The sequence below is a fragment of the Nilaparvata lugens genome, unplaced genomic scaffold (genome assembly GCF_014356525.2).
Source record: "Nilaparvata lugens isolate BPH unplaced genomic scaffold, ASM1435652v1 scaffold4580, whole genome shotgun sequence".
In the NCBI taxonomy this organism is placed as follows: Eukaryota; Metazoa; Arthropoda; class Insecta; order Hemiptera; family Delphacidae; genus Nilaparvata; species Nilaparvata lugens.
Genome location: NW_024090706.1, coordinates 4,399 through 26,880, shown reverse-complemented (window position 1 = coordinate 26,880; position 22,482 = coordinate 4,399). Strand labels below are relative to the sequence as shown.

At 34.0% G+C, this 22,482-nt stretch overlaps 1 protein-coding gene across 1 annotated transcript; it reads left to right on the top strand.

Moving 5' to 3' along the window:
* Nucleotides 1-6,533: 6,533 nt before the first annotated feature.
* LOC120355748 (tyrosine-protein kinase ABL1-like) lies at nucleotides 6,534-20,236 on the top strand (the record flags this gene model as incomplete). Its single annotated transcript, XM_039444410.1, is given in 6 exon segments — nucleotides 6,534-6,680; nucleotides 6,683-6,716; nucleotides 11,548-11,719; nucleotides 15,813-15,925; nucleotides 17,707-17,849; nucleotides 20,129-20,236. Coding segments are annotated over 6 exon segments (670 nt in total), but the record flags the coding sequence as incomplete, so codon positions are not given.
* Between the last annotated feature and the right edge of the window lie 2,246 nt (nucleotides 20,237-22,482).

Below are 22,482 nucleotides of genomic sequence, written 5' to 3'. Positions count from 1 at the left end.
CTTTCATCCCATCAAGACTCTTCCAACTTTGATACCTAGCCGGCTTGTCTAATATTGATTGTATTGAATGAAGCTGTTCAGAGAGCGAACGGCTTGAGGTTCCGGGTTCGATTCCCGCTCTGGGCACAGTTTTTCAAACAGTTTCATTCAAAATTTCCTTCTGCTATTTATAGTTCTTCGGTCAATATTTGCAGTAGCAGAAGTTTCATTTATTTTTATTTTATACCTAGATTCTATTATGTAGCTTTCATTGGATTTTTGAATGAATTATTATAATCAATAAATTTAATATACTGAGTGATTCACATAAGGTGTAACAATAGGTAACTTGTTAACCGTTTATTTTACAGAGAACTTCAAATGTGCGACTTCCTTTTTTTGTGAAATTTTACGACATGCATTTTAAATTAGAAATTTGGCCGCCATCATCCAAAATGTAGGACAAATTATTTTTTTTTAGTGACAACCCTATTTTTTATGAAATTTTTGGATTCTATTTAAAATTCAAAGACATTTTTACTTTGTCATTTTTTGAATAAACCTAACCGTTCAGGATGTACAGCCATAATAAGCCAGTAATGCAATATCCATAATTTATGCTACATTATTTATTATAATTACTTTCTACATTAAATTATTTCTACATTATGATTATGTGTGGCTTATTATGGCTGTACATCCTAAACGGTTAGGTTATAAAAAAATGACAAGAGTAAAATGTCTTGAAATTCTATGTAGAATCCAAAATTATCATAAAAATGATAATTTTCATTAATGATATTTCATTAATTTAAATGATATTTCATTTAAAGAAATAAAGTTTCTTCCATTTGGGAAGATGGCGGCCATATTTTCAATTCAAAATGGCATCCATATGGCGTCATGGAAGAGTATCGTCCACGTTCGTGAAAGAGAAAATTTTTTGGATGCAACGAGATATGCTTTGCTTATCATAAATATTGAGTGGGTCATTTTAATGTTTTTTGTGATTTTTATGGCTTCAAATTATCAAGTTTTTTATATTTTTCAATTATTAATGCATTTTCAAGTGAATAATAATTTGTTTCATCTTTCTGATCAACGAGATACAAAATTTTAGTATAATGTATATTTGGACTGTAAATCTTTGATCTTATAAAAGTGTTTTCATAACTCATTTGGACTATTTTTATCAAAATTAGGGAGAGGAACAGTTTTGGGTTTATCCTGTTGATTCTCTCCCAATCATTAATTTGAGTTGTGATAAGGAATGTAATAAATGTCAATGTAATAATAATAAGTTGAACATTTAAAGTTATCTGTAAAATGAACGGTAAAAGTTAACTATTGCTACACCTTATGTGAATTGTTACTGTATAGTGTTTTAAAATATATAATGATTAAACTGGCAATAATTGTGTGTTTATTGCAGGTGTACGTGACTAGTGAGAGTAAGTTCAACACTTTGGCAGAGGCTGGTGCATCATCACTCGATGCACTCTGATGGCCTCATCACGAGCTCCTCTACCGGCACCCCAACACACAATAAGCCCACTGTGTTCGCCCTCAGTCCAGGTACAATAATTAATCAATAAATGAATGAATAATAAATGGATCTAAATAAATAAATAAAATAGATAAATAAAAGACGCTTAAAATATTTCCTTTATCTTTTATAAAGTCCTAAATATTAGACATTAAATTACTTAGGGTCCTTTACTTGCCTATGTTCAATCGGTGCTGCAATATGGGTTAGTGGTATGGGAAGGAGCGTATGAGTGTTTTCATGAATAAAATTTTACATTTCAAAAAATGATAATAAAAGCAATTCTTAATAAGCCAAGGGCTTTTCTAGTAGTGAAACATTTGCCGAATTAAAGTGATGACAGTACCTATTGTCAAATTTATTTAAAGAAACTTCTCTACTATGCATGGATGAGGAATGGATGAATTTACAGTGAATAATAACGTTTCTATGTATAACCTGAGAGTTACATCTCATAACATTTTTAATATTAACTATTCAGATTTGACAATAGTGCGAAGACAATTGGGGTATCTTAGCTCAAAAATAATAAATATCATGCCAAATGCATTGTAGATATCTTTCTAATAGGGTAGTAGACAGAGGATGGAACAGATAAATAAGTGGGTGATACAAAAATTTTTCTTCGAATCAGTCAAATATTATAATTACTAGTAATTTATTGTAACTTCGATTTTTTGTAGCTTTGATTATAATAAATAAATTGTTATATTGTCTAAACAGCTGATACTCTCACTCAGCGGTCAGGGTTTTGCCCTTGCTGGTGGTGCCATTGTAATTTTAATTTATTTGTAAAATAGCATATATTATATCTAGATATTTCTTTTGTAAGTTTTTTATTTTGTTTTTATGGCTTCAAATTTATCAAGTTTTTTTATATTTTTCATTATTAATGCATTTTCAAGTGTAATAATAATTTGTTTCATCTTTCTGATCAACGAGATACAAAATTTTTAGTATAATGTATATTTGGACTGTAAATCTTTGTATCTTTATAAAAGTTTTTCATAACCTCATTTGGACTATTTTTATCAAAATTAGGGAGAGGACAGTTTTGGGTTTATCCTGTTGATTCTCTCCCAATCATTAATTTGATGTTGTGATTAAGGAATGTAATAAATGTAATGTAATAATAATAAGTTGACATTTAAAGTTATCTGTAAAATGAACGGTTAACAAGTTACCTATTGCTACACTTATGTGAATTGTTACTGTATAGTGATTTTAAAATTATTAATGATTAAACTGGCAATAATTGTGTGTTTATTGCAGGTGTACGTGACTAGTGAGAGTAAGTTCAACACTTTGGCAGAGGGGGTGCATCATCACTCGATGCACTCTGATGGCCTCATCACGAGCTCCTCTACCCGGCACCCCAAACACAATAAGCCCACTGTGTTCGCCCTCAGTCCAGGTACAATAATTAATCAATAAATGAATGAATAATAAATGGATCTACTAAATAAATAAAATAGATAAATAAAAGACGCTTAAAATTTATTTCCTTTATCTTTTATAAAGTCCGTAAAATATTAGACATTAAATTACTTAGGGTCCTTTACTTGCCTATGTTCAATCGGTGCTGCAATATGGGTTAGTGGTATGGGAAGGAGCGTATGATGTTTTCATGAATAAAATTTTACATTTCAAAAAATGATAATAAAAGCAATTCTTAATAAGCCAAGGGCTTTTTCTAGAGTGAAACTTTGCCGAATTAAAGTGATGACAGTACCTATTGTCAAATTTATATAAAGAAACTTCTCTACTATGCATGGATGAGGAAGGATGAATTACAGTGAATAATAACGTTTCTATGTATAACCTGAGAGTTAATCTCATAACATTTATAATATTAACTATTCAGATTTGACAATAGTGCGAAGACAATTGGGGTATCTTAGCTCAAAAATATAAATATCATGCCAAATGCATTGTCAGATATCTTTCTAATAGGGGTAGACAGAGGATGGAACAGATAAATAAGTGGGTGATACAAAAATTTTTCTTCGAATCAGTCAAATATTATAATTACTAGTAATTTATTGTTAACTTCGATTTTTTGTAGCTTTGATTATTATAAATAAATTGTTATATTGTCTAAACAGCTGATACTCTCACTCAGCGGTCAGGGTTTTGCCCTTGCTGGGTGGTGCCATGTAATTTTAATTATTTGTAAAATAGCATAATATTATATCTAGAATATTTCTTTTGTAAGTTTTTTATTTTGTTTTTATGGGCAATAAAGATGTTAAAAAAAAGCATGTTAGTGATATGCTGACGATAAAGCAAAGAACAAATTCAACACTCTCACATTAATCTATGTAAATTTAAATGGTTTACATTAAACACTTCTAAAATACACTGGTATTTTCTCTGTTGTCTATTAAATTGGTGTTAGAAGATTAGTAAGTTATTTAAAAACGTTCAATTCTTTTAAGTCTAATAGTCGTAGGTCCAACTGGGCATTATAATGAGATAGTCTATTGATTTTATGTCATAAATGTGTGTTGACTACATAAATAACAGTACTCAATCAACAATCAAACCACTCATCGCCTCCTCTGCTCTCTTTTCTTTCCTTCTCTTCCATCCTCTCTATGCTTATGCTCTTTCTCTTTCTTCTATTGTCTTTCTTTCCTGCTGTCCTCTCTCCTCTTCTCTCCTCTTCTCCTCTGCTCTCTTTTCTTTCCTTCTCTTCTATCCTCTCTATGCTTCATCTCTTCTCTTTCTCTTTCTTCTATTGTCTTCTCTTTCCTTCCTTCCTCTCCTGTACTCTTCTCCTCCCCTGCTCTCTTTTCTCTCCTTCTCTTCTATCCTCTCTATGATTTATCTCTATGAAATCTGTGGTTTTTGACAATTTCTTAGTCTTTTCATTCAATATGAATAATTACCATAATATCAACTTCTCAACTACAAAAAAGGGAAATATGAAGTTGCTGTGACGCATCATTACCCTAAAACTAGCTACATATCAACTACTCAACTACTGATTAAACTTCATATTTCGCATTTATATTCTAAACTAGCCGTCAGGCTCGCTTCGCTCGCCATATCCGTCTAGCCAGGGGGCTCTGCCCCCTGGACCCCCGACTGGATCGTCCAAGACTGAGGTCAGCAGCTCGCTTCGCTCGCCTGCATTTTCATTATTTGAGCATTTTATCATATGTTAGGACGATCCAGTCGGGATCCAGACTAAACGTCTGGCTAAACGATATGCGAGCGAAGCCAGCCTGACTGCTAGTATATAATATTCCCAGGATTGAAGTAGCAGTGCCCATCAATTTTTTCGCGATAAATGCATTTAAATCTTCAACTTGGTGCCAACCTAACAAAGTCAACTCAACTTAATGCCAACCTCACAAATTATTATTTGGTTGCCATTAACAACTGTTTCGAAGAGGTACTCTATCTAGATTATAGTTCTATATATACATATGATATGGAAATTTCAATTATATAATTAAAGATTGGGAGAAAAAGAATATACATGCTAAAGACGAACTTTAAACACCTTAAAACAACCTTAGAGTTAAAATATTGCAAAAGATTTTTTAGTGCGCCTCTAAAGGGCCAACTGAACATACCTACCAATTCGAACGTTTTTGGTCGGTAGATTTTTTTGTTATGCGAGTGAGTGAGTGAGTGAGTCAGTCAGTCAGTCAGTCCGTGAGTGAGTGCCATTTCGCTTTTTATATATAGATAAGAAGATATACCGACATGATTATAGGTCTATTTCAATCTATTATTTCATCATAATAGTCTGTGCAAACCTCAAATTGCAGCATTGCTCTCATAGAGTACAATGTTGCATGATTTCACGGAACCCAGAAAGCCTGTGAGCTAATTGTGTCAGAGGAAGAAGGAAAAAGAGAACGTATGTCATTTTCATAGAGTCGACAGAAAAACGGCAACAGTGCGCTCCTATTCTTGTGAGAAATAGCATGGGCCATAAAGCTCCGTGCTGCAAACTAAGGTTCAACTCAAACTACCTCGACTCAAACTACCTCGACTCAAACTACCTCGACTCAAACTACCTCGACTCAAACTACCTCGACTCATACTACCTCGACTCAAATCGTACGACTCCAATCGAGGATACTCCAGTCTCTCGATCTTACGACTTTCTTGCTCATTGTCACTACTTCAGTTCCAAGCTACTTCATTATCTAACCTCACATTATTAAAAATATGAAATCAATTCGTCACCTGTGCGCATGTAACAAATTTTTATAAAATAAATAATATAATTATTGTCTTATCCAATTCGTATTATTGTCTTATCTTAAATGATAAAACATCACTTTCATAAAACATAACCTCACCTTCATTAAAAATGCACGGTATGCAACTCAAGTCGAGGCTCGACCAACATGTCGAGTCGACGCTCGACTCAGTCTCACAGTTGTGAGGTAGCGAAGACTAGAGTCGACTGGTCGACAAACATATGCTGCGTCGAGAAAAGACTAGAGTCACAGTATCTTCTCGACTTTAGTCGCGTAAGACTCAACTCAACACTACGCGACTCTGGTCGAGAAGAGACTCGACTCTAGTCGAGAGCTTGTGTTTTCAAATGGTGACGTCGCGGGAACTAGAATCGTTCTGGTCTGAGTGTTACCATTTGGAAACACATGCTCTCGACTAGAGTCGAGTCTCTTCTCGACTGAGTCGCGTAAGTGTGAGTTTTGAGCCTAAAGGTCCGTACAGATTTAACGCGCCGCGAACATTAACAATTCACTTTTAATCAGCTGATGCCAAGCTTTTTATATCTGTATCTTACCGTTTCTGTAAAAATACAGATATAATAAGCTGATTAGAAGTGAATTGCTCATGTTCGCGGCGCGAATATCTGTACTCACCTTAAGATTTGCAAGGACTATAGTAATATAATTTAGTATTGGTTCATGAATGTCCCTCATATGTTTATCATTTAAACTACTTTTATATACTGTTCTAATATTAAAATTGTAGTATCATACCGTGTTTTCTAATGTTTGCTATTGTTCTATTGCAGGTGTATGCACGCGAGAACCTCCATTTTATATTATAACAGAATTTATGTCGAAAGGCAACCTATTAGATTATCTTAGACATGGTAACAAAGAACTGATAAACGCTGTAGTACTTATGTACATGGCCACGCAGATTGCATCCGGAATGAGTACCTAGAAATAGATGTTTTTATTCATAGTAAGTCAAAAATATTATCATTATTCTATCAATAGAATTTGTAAAATCAATGTTGGTATTGGGGAACTCTATAATGAAAGAAACACTGTTTATTTATTTGAAAATAACAATTTTGAGGGCACCAGGAACTAAATCCCATTATTGTCCTTATAATAATAATATAATTCTCACAAGCTTTACTGGGATCGGTCCAGTTCTCACAGATAAAACAATAGCCCACAATAGACCGGACATCATACTCATAGATAAGCAGAAACAGACCACCTTCCTCATAGACATTGGCATTCCCATACACACAATTTAAAAATCTGGTGTGGCGCACTCACACAACTTTCCTTGCCGTTATGAAAATTGATCACTGACGCTAGTGTTCCCGCGCATCTCAAGTCTACTATTCCAAATATTTGAGCCAGCTGGTGACAGGGCAATAACGCTGGGAGACACACATGAGGTCTGCTATCTTTCATAGTGAATGATTTAATAGAATCAACAATATTTGCAATTGAATAATCACATTTTCTCGAATTGAAGCTTATTTTCATTTTAGGTGGAAATGTTACTGAACATAATTGTAGAGATTTTCATGCTCAATCTACTCCCTTGATTTTCTTTGTTTCAATTGTATCTGAAGCCTGATAATTGGAATCTATCTGCATTGATGGGGCGGAGCTCTGAATTTTTACAGATATGGGACTTGTGGCAGTTGATAGAGCTTATTAATGACTATTTTAGGTATGAATTTGATCAAAATCGTTGGAGCCGTTTCCGAGAAATTCACGAAAAACCCTGTTTTTTGACAACATTTCTTCATTTTAGCCGCCTTCTTGAATTGCATTTGATCGAGATTGTTCGTGTCGGATCCTTATAGTGTAAGGACCTTAAGTTCCAAATTTCAAGTCATTCCGTAATTGGGAGATGAGATATCGTGTACACAGACGCACATACACTCATACACACACACACACACACACACACACACACACACACACACACCACACACACACACCACACACACCACACACACACACCCACACAACACACACACACACACACACACACACACACAACCACACACACACCACACACCACACACACACCACACACACACACACACACCACACACACCACACACACACCACACACACACACACACACACACACACCACACACACACACACACACACACACACACACACACACACCAACCACACACACACACACACACACACACACACACACACACACCACACACAACACACACACACACACACACCACACACCCACACACACACACCACACACACACACACACACACACACCACACACACACACCACACACACACACCACCACACACACACACACACACCACACACACACACACACACAACACACACACCACATATATATATATATATAATATATATCTATATATTATAAATATATATATATATATAGATATATATATATATACAGACCATACCCAAAAACCAGTTTTTTGGACTCAGGGGACCTTGAACGTATAGAAATTTAGAATTGGGGTACCTCAATTTTTTTCGGAAAGCAGTACTTTCTTACCTATGGTAATAGGACAAGAAAGTAATAAACGTATGAAGAGAAAGTTGTCAAATACCTGCCTTTGGCTGAAGAGATAAAGCAGCTGTGGAGGCAGGAAAACGTTGCAATTGTGCCGCCATTATTGATGTCAGCAACAGGGATGGTTGGTACCTAAGGATTTCGCTGATAAGTTGAAAATGTTGGCATTGTCAGCATGGGTGTTGAATCTTATGCAAAAAGCAATCATACTGTGCACAACATCAATTGTTACAAGTTTTTTTGAATATTCCTAAATAGAAAAAGGTGTCATTTTGCTTAATAGCCAATGTCACCTTCATACCCAGTACAATGGAGACAAAACACACATAATCCTTTTCCTTTTTCCTTCGTCCTGGTACCCCCAGAAGAAGGGAGTTTATTATAGAAAATATAACAAACGAGAATGAAAAATACACTTATAAAAAGAAATCTTACAAACAAAACAAATGAAGAATAATAAAAAAGCAAGAATGACAGAAGATAAGGAAAACTCCTTTTCAGTGGAAAATTTCAAAAATTATAAACCAGACGAAATATAAATTCTCCAAAACCTTCTAAAGAAGGTTGACTGGAGGAGTCAAGTTTTACATAATATTAAAAAAAACATAGAAATAGTACATTGATATAATAAATCAGTGATCTCAAAATAATAATTTTCAATTCAAATCATATCAAAAGAAGAAATAATTGTCAATTGAGTAGAAAAAAAATAATTGATACATTGATAATAATTCATTTAATTCTATTGTGTAGCAATAAAATAAAACAATGGGATTTCAGTTGTTGCTAATCACAACTAAAACAACAACAATAATAATTTATCTGATTTCCAATGAATTGCAACCAGAGGAGTTTATTGACAAAACATATACATAATTGTTATATTATACATACAAAAGTTGCTAATACTAAACTTAGTTCTAATTATGATACCCCACTATAATATGTGTCGGGTGATCATAATAATCTTAAAACGCACATTGAGCATACAATTTGAAAAACAATTTCCATGGAAAGGAAAATAAAATGAGAAAATACTATTGAGTTTCAGGGAAAACTGAAAACAAGATACAATCAAAATAATAGAAAACCTTGCAAAATCTGTTGAAGATTGTCAGTTCCACATTTAATTTGTGCTCTGATCTGCACTTTTTTGTAGTGGATATTTAAATACATTTATCAAACACTGATTTATAACGTTATTGTCGTCCATTTCGCTCGTTGGTTCTTGTTGGATTGTATAAATGACTTGACTTGACCGTTTTACATTGATTATTAAACTGTAGTGTTTATGTTTGTGACATAGTTGTAGACAAAAATGTATTATTGGCTTTACACAGACGTGGCATAAGTAAACTAACGACTTTACAGCATATAATTTGGATTTTCGTTTAATGATAATATCAATTATTTATTCATTATTTTGAATGAAAAAGACTAAGAAATTGTCAAAAACCACTGATTTATTGATAATAAGAAAGACCGGTTTCGGTTATTACACCATTGTCAATCTCTGACAATCTCTTCTTATTATCAATAAATCAGTGGTTTTTTGACAATTTATTCATTATTTTACAAAGGCGACTTTCTAGAAGTATTTTAAGCGTAGGTGATGATGATGATGGGATGAATGATACCTAATACAATAAAGGTAGAGTTATTATTAGCATTAGAATTAATGCAATATCTCAATAGTTTCCATCTGTAGACTTGCTGGCCGCTATGGCTTTGTATATAATGAGCGCTGCTATCCGGTGATAACGAAACTGATTGTCAGTTTGGTAAACATTCCTGACTGGCTATTGGGAGGGACCACGGTATTTAGATGAAAACGGTAGTGGTCATGAAATGTGTGCGCAGTGGCCAGCCAGCTAGATTGCGTCATCGCCACCAACCGAGGTTTACAACACCTATTGGCAATTTAAGAAACATATTTGCTAAAAACAGATGATTAGATATAAAATGACGTCAGCTACACCGGAAATTTATCACAAACATGCGCGTGACACCTACCGTCTTCTTCTATATACCGTGGGAGGGACCGAGTGCTGGCAAATAATTTTTGAATAGTAGCGCTCATCGAATATCCATCTAGCTGTTTACCCTGTTGTCAATATTTACAGTAGTAGTAATATTAATTAAACTAAAGGCGTGGCAATTAGCTAAAACTAAGTGTATCAAAAATACTGCCGTATGTCATCGATTGTGGAACTGTGTTGTATAATATGTTTTTAAGATGGTTGTAGACAGAAATGTAAAGGTGCGTACAGATTTACGCGCCTTAATCGTCTTTACTTTACGCGTCTTTACTTTAATCAGCTGATGCCAAGCTTTTTATATCTGTATCTTACCGTTTCTGTAAAAATACAGATATAGTCACTGATTGAAAGTGAATTGCTCATGTTCGCGGCGCGTATATCTGTACGCACCTTTATATTGTGCTGACAGACCAGGGACCTAAAAGTGTTCCTAAAAGACAGCCATTTGTCATCGATTGTGAAATTATAATGTAGGGGCCTATATGATATTATTTGTGACATTTTTTGTATTGTAAACAAAACTTATTGTGATATTGGTTTGACAACAAGTTATTAATTGTTGAGTTGTTGATATTTAAATTCGAGGAGGAACAGTTTTGCCTGTTGGTCCTCTCGCTGTTGGGTTGGCCATACTTAGGTAGCCACTAACAACAGGTCATGCATGATGAACATATGTGTACACACATGTCGTCATACATTGTTGAGTCATCTCAGCGAAAGGCTTCGAACAACATTTTTCGAGGTTAGGTTTCCATGTTCATCATGCATGTCCTTTGTTAGTGGCCAGCCTAATGAATTGTGTATAAATATAAAATAAATGAATGTTTATTTTCCCCAAAAAATTAAAACTACTACATCAATTACAGAAAATATTAGATAGTTTACAATTAGATACAATGGTTAGTTTCATAATTTCTTATGTGTCTTCTACATGACTAAATCAATGACTGAATCAATAATAGCTCATAAAAGCTCTTACAGGTGAAAGTTTCAGAATTAAGGTGAGGGAGGAGTTGTTTGCAGTTTGTCCTTATCCAGTGAGGAATCCTTTTTGCATTATAGAATGCAAAGATTGACGACTTAGATTATAAATGACAATCCTTATACCCCTTTCATAGGTGGTCAGTGGGATGAAAAAAATGAAATGAAATGAAAAGGAATAGATTATTGTATTGTAATCAATGATTGTATTGTTTTTGTAGGGACCTGGCAGCACGTAACTGCCTGGTGGGTGAGAACCACCTGGTGAAAGTGGCCGACTTTGGTCTGGCGCGGCTGATGCGCGATGACACCTACACGGCGCATGCGGGCGCGAAGTTCCCCATTAAGTGGACGGCGCCCGAGGGACTCGCGTATAACAAGTTCTCCACCAAGGTCAGCTATTATTTCCAGCTATTTCAGCTATATTTATATTTCGCTTACAATAAGATCTCCACCAATGTCAGCTAAAATCATTTCCAATTCAGTCGTTCAGTAGAAAAATACTAACCTCTAGATTGCGTATTCTAAATTGAGGTTCAAAGCAGTTTTGGGTGATTGCCTGTCGCTTTTACCTAAATTGTTTATGTATGAATGAATAAATATGTATGAATAAAAATAAAAAGTCAAGTGAAAGTTCCCAATTCAGAAGGCCATTTAGGGAAAGTATTAAGGCTGTGCAAAGGCCAAAATAAACTTTCTACTGGTGATATTTTTCATAGTTCTTCGATTTTTATATCATCAAGCTATCAAAATGAAAATGTTTTCCTGAGTAAACTTTGATGATATATACACATCGAAAAACTATGAAAAATATCACCAGTAGAAATGCCATCTTATTTATCTCTTTCCTGTATAGGGCTACTTGTAATATAAATATAATGAAATAAAAATCTCAGTACCTGGTACTGAGATTTTTATTTTATTTATATTTACACCAGTAGAAAGTTTATTTTTAGCCTTTGCACAGCCTAATGTTGAATGGGATCACTTAGGCTGAGTTTCTAGGGCATTTATTAAATCCAATTGAATCTATAGGTTAATGGTTAATTTTATTTAATAAGTGACCTTGAATTAAGGTCCTAGAAAAATGTGATTTATTTAATGTATTCATTTATTGTACCAAATATATGTACGATAATTTTTTCTAAATGTTACAATCATAATAATTATTACATTGAAGGAAAAACTAGGCTGAGCCTGTACTATTTCTCTCCAAAAATATTGATAGAAAGTTAATGTTGTCCAAAGTTTGAGGTTATGATATCACACACTGCTTCGTCACTTGATGTTTAGTCCAGAAAGGATTATTGGGTTAGCCCAAAGACCTTAAAGAGATATAGACCCACAATGCCTATGCCTTCCCAATGATAGCTCTTACTTGAAATTGAAGGCCGCCATTGGGGTATTTTAGCACGAGATATTATATAATAGTATATTTCGCACCTAGGGTCGAAAATGTACGTTTTCCGGCTCGAGATCGCGGTTTTCAAGTTCGAGACGAAGTCGAGAACTTGAAGCGTTCGAGAGCCGGAAAAACATTTTTGCACGTGTTGCAAACGCTATTTTTCTCCACACCAAAAAAAAAAACTTCCCAATATATAAGAAATTGAAAAAATAAATAAAATTCAAACAGCCTATTTTGATAGTTTGAATTGGTTATGACAACTTTTACTGTCAATTAATTTCAATATTACTAATTAAATTTACAATAGTGACCATATTTTTATACTATAATATTTCGAATAATTGTTTGAATTTTTATAGCTCGCGCTTTGCGCCCGGTGCAATATCTCATGGATAGATGGATGAATATAATTTTTATTACTATTGAAATAATGTGAAAAATTAAATATAATTGCATATTTCACAGTTTTGTCTCAAAATATATCAAAAAATTTATTGAAATTTAAATTATGGTAACTAATATAAAAAATAGCTAATCAAAGTCGAATTCATCGACAAAAAAAAATGTCATTGACCGAGATTCGAACCTAGATCATGTTTGTTATTCACTGAGCTTTGAGGTTTGATGTATTACGCCTTTACGCTCTCGGCCATTCCGTATTGTTGAACGAGGGGGCCTGACTGAAACACTTAGCGGTTTGCCGGCATTTCCACAACAAAATATTGCTCTGAAAATAGTTAAACATAGAGAAAACATTCGAAGATTCAATCTTGAGTGGGCCTAATGTTTTCTCTATATGGTTTAATATTGAATAAAAATTATCTAAAAGTTTTAATAATGAATTACAGAAAAATTACTAGGAATTTTTCAGTCAAGGCTGAGTTTTACCAGTAGACTTACCTTAAACTTCAAATCTCTGCTGTATTTTCTTATTACCGTATTATTGTTGATTGTATTGCATTAAGAAGTGGAATTCGACAATAAAAAAGAAACAATTATTACTCTACCTCACTTTTAAATATTGATACAATTATTGTACTTTGATTTCAAATTCGATTCTTCACTTTTAAATACTTGCGATACGTACCTTTCTGACAATGGACAATGCAACCAACATAAGTATATTGTTGAGGCTATGGAGATATCATCGTATTCTATTGTTTGATATCAAAAACACAATAACAAATATTAAATTATGAAACAGTAATTATAAAATATATTATAGACATAATACCGCGATTCACGATACATAATTATATAGATTATTACAGTCGTTATGAGATTATCTCTCTATGATTTTTGTGAGATCGGACATGATCAGCTGTTATTCAAGGTCATTTTACAGCCCATAGGGCCGTAAAGTTTTACCGGCCTGGTCGGAAAACAATTACTTTCGGCCTCCATATGACGCACATAAACCAGCTCATACATCCAAGTGTGGCGAAAATAATATTTGTAATACTATAGATCACAAAGGCATTGGTGGCATTGGTATGTAATAATCGTATGGGTTGCCCCCTCAATGGCGGATTTCAATTCCAAGTACGACACTAGCGCTGCATGTGAGTCTATGCATCTTTAAGGTCTTTGGGTTAGCCACTAACGTAAAGTTTTACATGTACGATACGACTAGCTGTACAGTCGAAAACCTGATCGTTAATGGCAGTCACTTGAGACTTGGGTATGCCCTAGCAGGTCAGCTATAAAATAACACTTCGCCTGTCTGTCGAAAATGTCCTATAAAACCTTACTTTAGTGGCTGGTTTTAAGTAATTTCGCCTAAATCATTCAAAATTCACACTTAATTTACAATATTATAAAGAATAGACTTAGAACGTTGTCAAAAATCCACTTTAATTAAATAAAAATTAATATTTTACAGGAGCATGCTTTCGTGTGTGCTCACACATCATCAGCTGTAAGTTACAGGAAGTAGAAAGATTCCAACTTAACAAAAGCAAGAGCTACTTGATCATTCTGAATAATTATCATTCCTATTTTTAATTTATGATTTCAATTTTAATTCTAATTTATATTCTTAATCCTAACAAAATTATTAGAAATATATGATTTTGGCCTAATTTTTATGAAAACTTTTTACTTATTATAAAACTAACAAAAAGAAAAGCAAGAGCCACTTGATCATTGTAATTGATTGTTAATTCTAATTTTCTTAATTTCAACAAATTATTTGAATGAATATTTCATATGAAAAAAAAATTATAATAAAAATAAATAGGTGTAAGGCAGTAAGACAGTTATTATATTTTTTTTTCATATGAATATTCATGTAATTTCAAATAATTTGTGGAATTAAGAAAATTAGAATTAACAATCAATTACAATGATCAAGTGGCTCTTGCTTTTCTTTTTGTTAGTTTATAATAAGTAAAAGTTTTTCATAAAAATTAGGCCAAAATCATATAATTTCTAATAATTTTGTTAGATTAAGAATATAATTGGAATTAAAATTAAAATCATAAATTAAAAATAGGAATGATAATTATTCAGAATGATCAAGTAGCTCTTGCTTTTGTTAAGTTGGAATCTTTCTACTTCCTGTAACTTACAGCTGATGATGTGTGAGCACACACGAAAGCATGCTCCTGTAAAATATTAATTTTTATTCAATTAAAGTGGATTTTTGACAACGTTCTAAGTCTATTCAATTATGGAAAAGTTCCACAACATCAACATTTACACTACAAACTTAATATTATAAAGCATTCAGAAAGACATTTCCTATATAGGAGATCCTGCTTCAGGTGTTGGCACAAAACTGTTCATTACTAACGTATACGAAAGTCCAGATTACGTTTTTGTGTCTTATCTTTGAATTGATCGATTTCCACGCTAAAATACAATAAAAAAAACTAATGTTTAATCAACTTGACTCAAAAGTAGAGGGGAACCATTGGAATTAATGGCTGGTAGACTGGTAGAAGAAAGTAGGTAGTTGTTGCAGTGTGATGTAGGTATATTGTTTCATTCTGATACAATAATGTTCTGTGTTGTTCCATTCTGATTTTTGTGTTGATTGATTTTTGATTTGTGTTTCATGTTTGGTGTTTTCTGTTTCAGTCTGACGTGTGGGCGTTCGGTATCCTGTTGTGGGAGATAGCCACCTACGGAATGTCTCCCTACCCAGGGGTCGACCTCACCGACGTCTATCGTATGCTAGAACAGGGATACAGGTTGGCATTATTGCTTATCTTAATTATCTGAATGTAATGATAGCGTGAAACGATTCAACATAATTTATTAAGTTCCTTGATTGTTATTTATGCAGAGGAATAGAATAGAAATAACGTTATGTAGTCTGGCCACTGTGTTTCCTCGTTATATTAAACTACATTATAGAATAGAAATATTTTGAAGTTGTTAAGTTGATGTCCTTTCTTCTTCAAGTAGTCTGTAAAGATACATTAATTATCATAAATGAATTAATAGAATAAAATAATCATAATTAAATATTTTTATAATCAATAGTATAAAATGAGATAGATGAATGTTGGTAATAATAATTATTATTAACGAAAATCTAAATAAATGCTGTAAATCACCCCGAAGACTTCTGCTACTGCAGACATTGACAACAGGGTAACAGCTAGATGGAAATTCGATGAGAACTACTATCCAAAATTATTTGCCAGCCCGGGAATCGAACCCGGTACCTCCCAATTGCCAGTCAGGAATGCTTACACTTACACCAAACTGACAATCTCTGGATAGCAGCGCTCATTTTATACGAAGCCATAGCGGCCAACCAGTTACAGATGGAATTAAATAGAGAATGCATTTATTCAAATGCTGATTAATATAATATAATTATTATTCAACGAAAATCCTAAATAAATGCTGTAAATCACCACGAAGACTTCTGCTACTACTGCAGACATTGACAACAGGGTTAACAGCTAGATGAAATTCGATGAGAACTACTACCAAAAATTAATATATTTATTAAATTATTAAATATTTTGGATAGTAGTTCTCATCGAATTTCCATCTAGCTGTTAACCTGTTTTCAATGTCTGCAGTAGCAGAAGTTCGGGGTGATTTACAGCATTTATTTAGGATTTTCGTTAAATAATAATTATATATTAATTAGCATTTGGATAAATGCATTCTCTATTTAATTCCATCAATAAATATTGTTTAGGTTGTAATCGTGGAATGGAGATAGCTGTTTTTTTAGAGGGAATAGGAATGAGAGGAAATTGTAAAAGAGATGGCGGTAGGCTTGCAGAAAATGTGTTATGTGTTGTGTATGGAAAGTTTTTATCAAATTGACTTCTTTATTGAGTATTACTATAAATAAATTGTGCTTCAATTGGAAAATGTCGTGCTTTAATTTGAATAATGTTAGAAGTCTCAATTTAAAAATTAGGAAAATATTAATAAGAAGCTGCATTTGGAGTATTGCTTTCTATGGCTCAGAAACCTGGACTATTGGTAAGGCAGAAGAAAGAGCACTCAATGCCTTTGAAGTATAGTGCTGGAGACGGATTCTCAAGCTGAGATGGACGGATAAAATTACTAATGAGGAAGTATTTCAAAGGGTTGAGGAAAAGCGATCTCTTTTGCGTATTTTAAAGGACAGACAGCATTCTTGGTATGGCCATGTATTTAGACACAACGAATTAACGTTGAGAACACTGGAAGGTATAATAATTTGAAAAAGGGCTCGTGGAAGACCCCGGCTACAATATCCGAAGCAAATTACCAAAGATTCAGGGATCCAGATCTACATCCAACTGAAAAGAGACAGGTCTGGACAGAAAGCGATGGAAAGCTGCCTACCAATCGAATTATTGAAGCTAAAGAAGTTGATGTTCAAGTCGTTAAAATACTTGTGACTGATTTGATTCTAGCTTCTTGAAAATGTAATATTTTCATTTTAATTTTATTAAATAGATATTTCCAATATTTTTGTAGGCCTAATATTCAAATATTTGTGAATATTTATTTGCAGAATGGACTGTCCACCTGGTTGCCCACCAAAGATTTACGAACTGATGCGAAAGTGCTGGCAGTGGGTGCCTGGCGAGAGACCCACCTTCCAAGAGATACACCATTCTCTGGAGAATATGTTCCAAGAGTCCAATATTATCGAAGGTAACATTTTCCACTTTACTTTACCTTGTACATTGTGATATATACAAGATATTCACAAAATACGTCATTTCAAAATATTTATATGAACGTCTGTCCACAAAATGTCTTGGTATTGTAAATACAGTAACATTGTAATCACAAGTGAATACTGGAAGGAATAATAATAATACAAAGGGCTCGTGGAAGACCCCGGCTACAATATCTGAAGCAAGTTACCAAATATTTAGATCACTTGTAACAAATGATAACTTGTGATTACAATTTAACAACTTGTAACAAGTAATAACTTGTGATTACAATCTAACAACGTGTAACAAGTGATAACTTGTGATTACAATGTAACAACTTGTAACAAGTGATAACTTGTGATTACAATTTAACAACTTGTAACAAGTGATAACTTGTGATTACAATGTAACAACTTGTAACAAGTGATAACTTGTGATTACAATGTAACAACTTGTTACAAGTTATAACTTGTGATTACAATGTATAGTGTAAAATTTTAATAATTTATTATAATTGCGTCTTTTGACAGTATGTCTTGTTAATATTACGAGCTGGTATTATTGTAATAATCTATATAATAAGAGAGAGTAGGGTTGTGTTTGTTCGTGTGTTCGTTTGTTCGCATCAAAACATGTCAACTTGTGGATTGCATACCGGAAAAACGGGAATGACTCAGATCTCCAAATTTTGCACATAAATTCTAAAAATATCAATCTTGTGCACCTGGAAGCCCAAATTTCAATTTTCCTTCTAGATTTTTCAGAATTAATGTTTAAAATTCATTGATGGTACATTCGATTTCATTAAAAAATCACCAAATCATATGGTCGAATTAAAAAAGGAACATCTGTTTCTATATTGCTTTCTACCTGAAAAACATAGTTTTCAAACTTCTTTTCCTGATGCAATGTATAGGTCTACACGTGGCATGGATTATTAATTTTTCAGCTAGAACAATTTTTGAGACAAATGCTAAATAAACGTCTACAGTTTCATCAATGCTGTATCGGCAATATGAAAACGCATGCAGTTAATATGTCTTTCAATGAAGGTGTTGTTATTTACATAAAGAAATTATATTCTTCCATTTTTATTTAATTCAAATTTCAAAATTATTTGAGCCCTGATAGAATGACAGACTCACTGTACTATTTTGAATTTTTCTAGATTTCATTACGTCAAGTTTTAAGAAAGACCCTTGCGAAGCACGGGTTACCTGCTAGTATTTTATATTTTGTCCTTCCTTGCTGCAATTCGATTAGTGCAAATCGAGTTGATTGGGAACTGGTTGACTGGTATCCATGGAGATCTCTTGTCTATTCTGGAATCTTGGCCGTATCCTATCGCTTACTTTTTGTCTCACTTGTCTAGGACCCTGTTGCACAAAAGCCTGTTAAACTTTGATCATTTGATTATATGCCACGAGAATCAATCAAGGCAGATTTACACGATGCCAGTGGCTGGCATGCCAGTTTGGATATTGACTGGAAGGTCACTGGCAAGCGGCGACTGGCATGCCAGCTTGAAAGCGGTACCCTGTTTAGACGTTGCCAGCTACTGGAACAAGTCGGATATGTTGGTGTAGTTCCTCAGCGAGCGTGTTTTCTGAAAGTAATGCAGATCTTGTTTTTTAAACAAATGGCAGAAACTTATTAAACTTAATAGTCACTTATTAACCAATTTACAAGCAATATTACTAAACACGTGGTTAATGTTCCGGCCTGGGACTGGCAGGCGAATGTTGCCGTATACACAGTTCCTGTAGGCTGGCGTCACTGTGGTGACGCGGTAGAGAGGGAAGTTGGCGCGCCAGTAAAACAAAAATATTTGTTCTGCTGGAACTGCCAGCTGCTGCGCGTCCTTGGCATGCTGGTTTCTCCAGTTACTGGCGTGAGCCGTTTACACAGTGCCAGTCGTTGGCATCCAGTGACTGGCTACCTTAACTGGCAAGACGACTGGCACCGTGTAAATCAGCCTTCAGAGAAGGCTTTTCCGTGAAGTCTTCTCTGATTGGTTGGCATGGCATTTAATCATGATTTCAATTTAACAGGTTTATGTGCAACCGCTGCTAAATGTCTAAAGGCTGTTGGTGTTCTTCCACTGATTGCTCCTTCTATGATTGAAACAGATTATTAGGTATTATTATTATTATTATATTATTATTATATTATTATTATTATTAGTATTATTATTATTATGTAGTTTTTGTTGTCCATGTTGTATTGACATTTATGTTTACCTGTGTTAATGTTGTAATAATTTTGTTGCAGAAGTGGAAAAACAGCTGCAAGGCAGTCTGACGCCACAGTTGCCCTACAAGAAGCCCCACGCCGGGTCGACGGGCAACATACATAACCTAGTCCTATTGGCTGATGCAGGTATGATGCATACCAATCACATTCTTTCATCTTCTTCTTCTTTCAATCAGGAATTAGGCTATTGCCTGTTCCAACTCACATTCAGCTTGTAATTAGAATAGAAAATAATAATAAATAAAATCTATAAATTAATAACACCAATATAATCTAATGTAATATCATCATAAGCATCACTACAATCTACTGTTTCCATTTTATATAAATATAATGATCATTGCCATCTTTTTCGTGGCCTGCCTATGTCTCTTTTGCCTACGGTTTATACTTGAAAATTCTTTGAGGAAGCCTATCAGCTGACATTCGTTCCACATGCTCTTTCATTGCTGACGATAAGATGCAACTCTCTCATTCAGGCAGAAGATATTCAGCTCTTTCCGTATATCCTCATTCCTGATGTGATCTCTTCTGTGACAGCCCTTAGTTCTGCGAAGAAATCTCATCTCAGCTGCCTGCACTTTACTCTCAAGTGGCTTTGATGTTACCCACGATTCACTACCATAGAGTAGTAGTGGAGCTGCCATTGTCTTATAAAATTTCATTATCGTGCTTGTGGTAGCTTTCTTTCCCAATGTCCTACTGATACTTCCGACTAAAACTTCCGACTTGGAATGCACATTGTAACTAGTAGTTCTGTGAACAGTAGACCTCGTGCAGTTATAAACCACAGTCTCATCTAATACTGTCCATCAGAGTAAATTCTGTCCTATCCTGTCGTGTCGGTGTATAAACGACTAACGGCTGTTTGGGTTGTTGTTGACCGAGCGAAGTGAGGTCCAAGATCCAAGTCGACGGTTTTGCATTTCTCTTTATGTTTATATATTTATATTTTCGTTTACATTTATGTTTTTATGTTCCGCATTTACAGCGAAACGCAGCAATAGATTCTCATGAAATGTGACAGGTATGTTCTTTTTTGAATTTCGCGTCGACGTATACATACGGTTTTTTGAAATTTTGCATTTTAAGGATAATTGACCGAGCGAAGTGAGGTCTAAGATTCAAGTCGATGGTTTGGCATTTCTCCTTATGTTTAAATGTTTGAATGTTTGAATGTTTAAATGTTTAAATGTTGCGCATTTACGGCGAAACGCGGTAATAGATTTTCATGAAATTTGACAGGTATGTTCCTTTTTTAATTGCGCATCGACGTATATACAAGGTTTTTGGAAATGTTGCGTTTCAAGGATAATATAAAAGGAAAAAGGAGCCTCCTTCTTACGCCAATATTAGAGCTGACAAGTTAGTGATCACACAGATGTCTGGAGAAGCCAGTCTATTGCTGTATTTCCATAAGGTCTATAGTTTCAATCAGATACTTATGGATGAGAATACTGCGTGAGGTCTACTGTTCACAGAACTACTAGTACAAAAGGAAAAGGAGTCTCCTTTGAACGCCAATATTACCGTAAAAATCAGACTAGAATCATTCATCATGAATCAGCTGTCTAGTGGACTATAATACTACCCGTTCAAAAACATCAAACATCTTGAAAATGTGTCACTTTCCATCAACGTTGTAGACAGTTGCAGCCAGACCTGATAACAGCGCTCACACTCACATCCCGGGACGACACGTCACGGTACGATAGGACAGAAAGCTCTATGTTTATTTAGGATTTTTTCTAGACATTTTAAATTGATAAGTTATTTATTAATTTTTGAGAAAACATAACAACAGGTCAAAGTAACTTACTGAGCGCAAGGTCTACTGTTCACAGAACTACTAGTATATTTATTCTGCAATTGTAAAACTTCCGACTTGGAATACATTGTAATTATATACGTTTTACACCAGACCGAGGTTGGATCGAAAACTTTTCTGTAAGTTGTGTAATTCTGAATGATTAAATAAATAATTGAAACAGTATTTTGCAACATCAAAATAATAGTGTTTGACAATTGCTGAATATTGGATATAAAAACTCAATAACTCCCTTTATTTAAAATGTTTTAATTCCCTCATCAATATAAAGCTCATGGCTACATTCAGTTTCAAATTGAGATCCATATGTGTTGATGATGTAATGTGTATGAAATACAGTAGTGTTGTTTACAAATCTATTAAATTGGAGTCAACGGAATCATAGACAGATCGAAATAAATTTGATTAAATTGGAAATTATTTCGAATTTCCATCTAGCTGTTTACCTTGTTGTCAATATTTGCAGTAGAAGAAGTCTTCGGGATGATTTACAGAATTTAATTGGTATTTTGTTCAATAATAATTATTCGTTTAGTAATAAGAA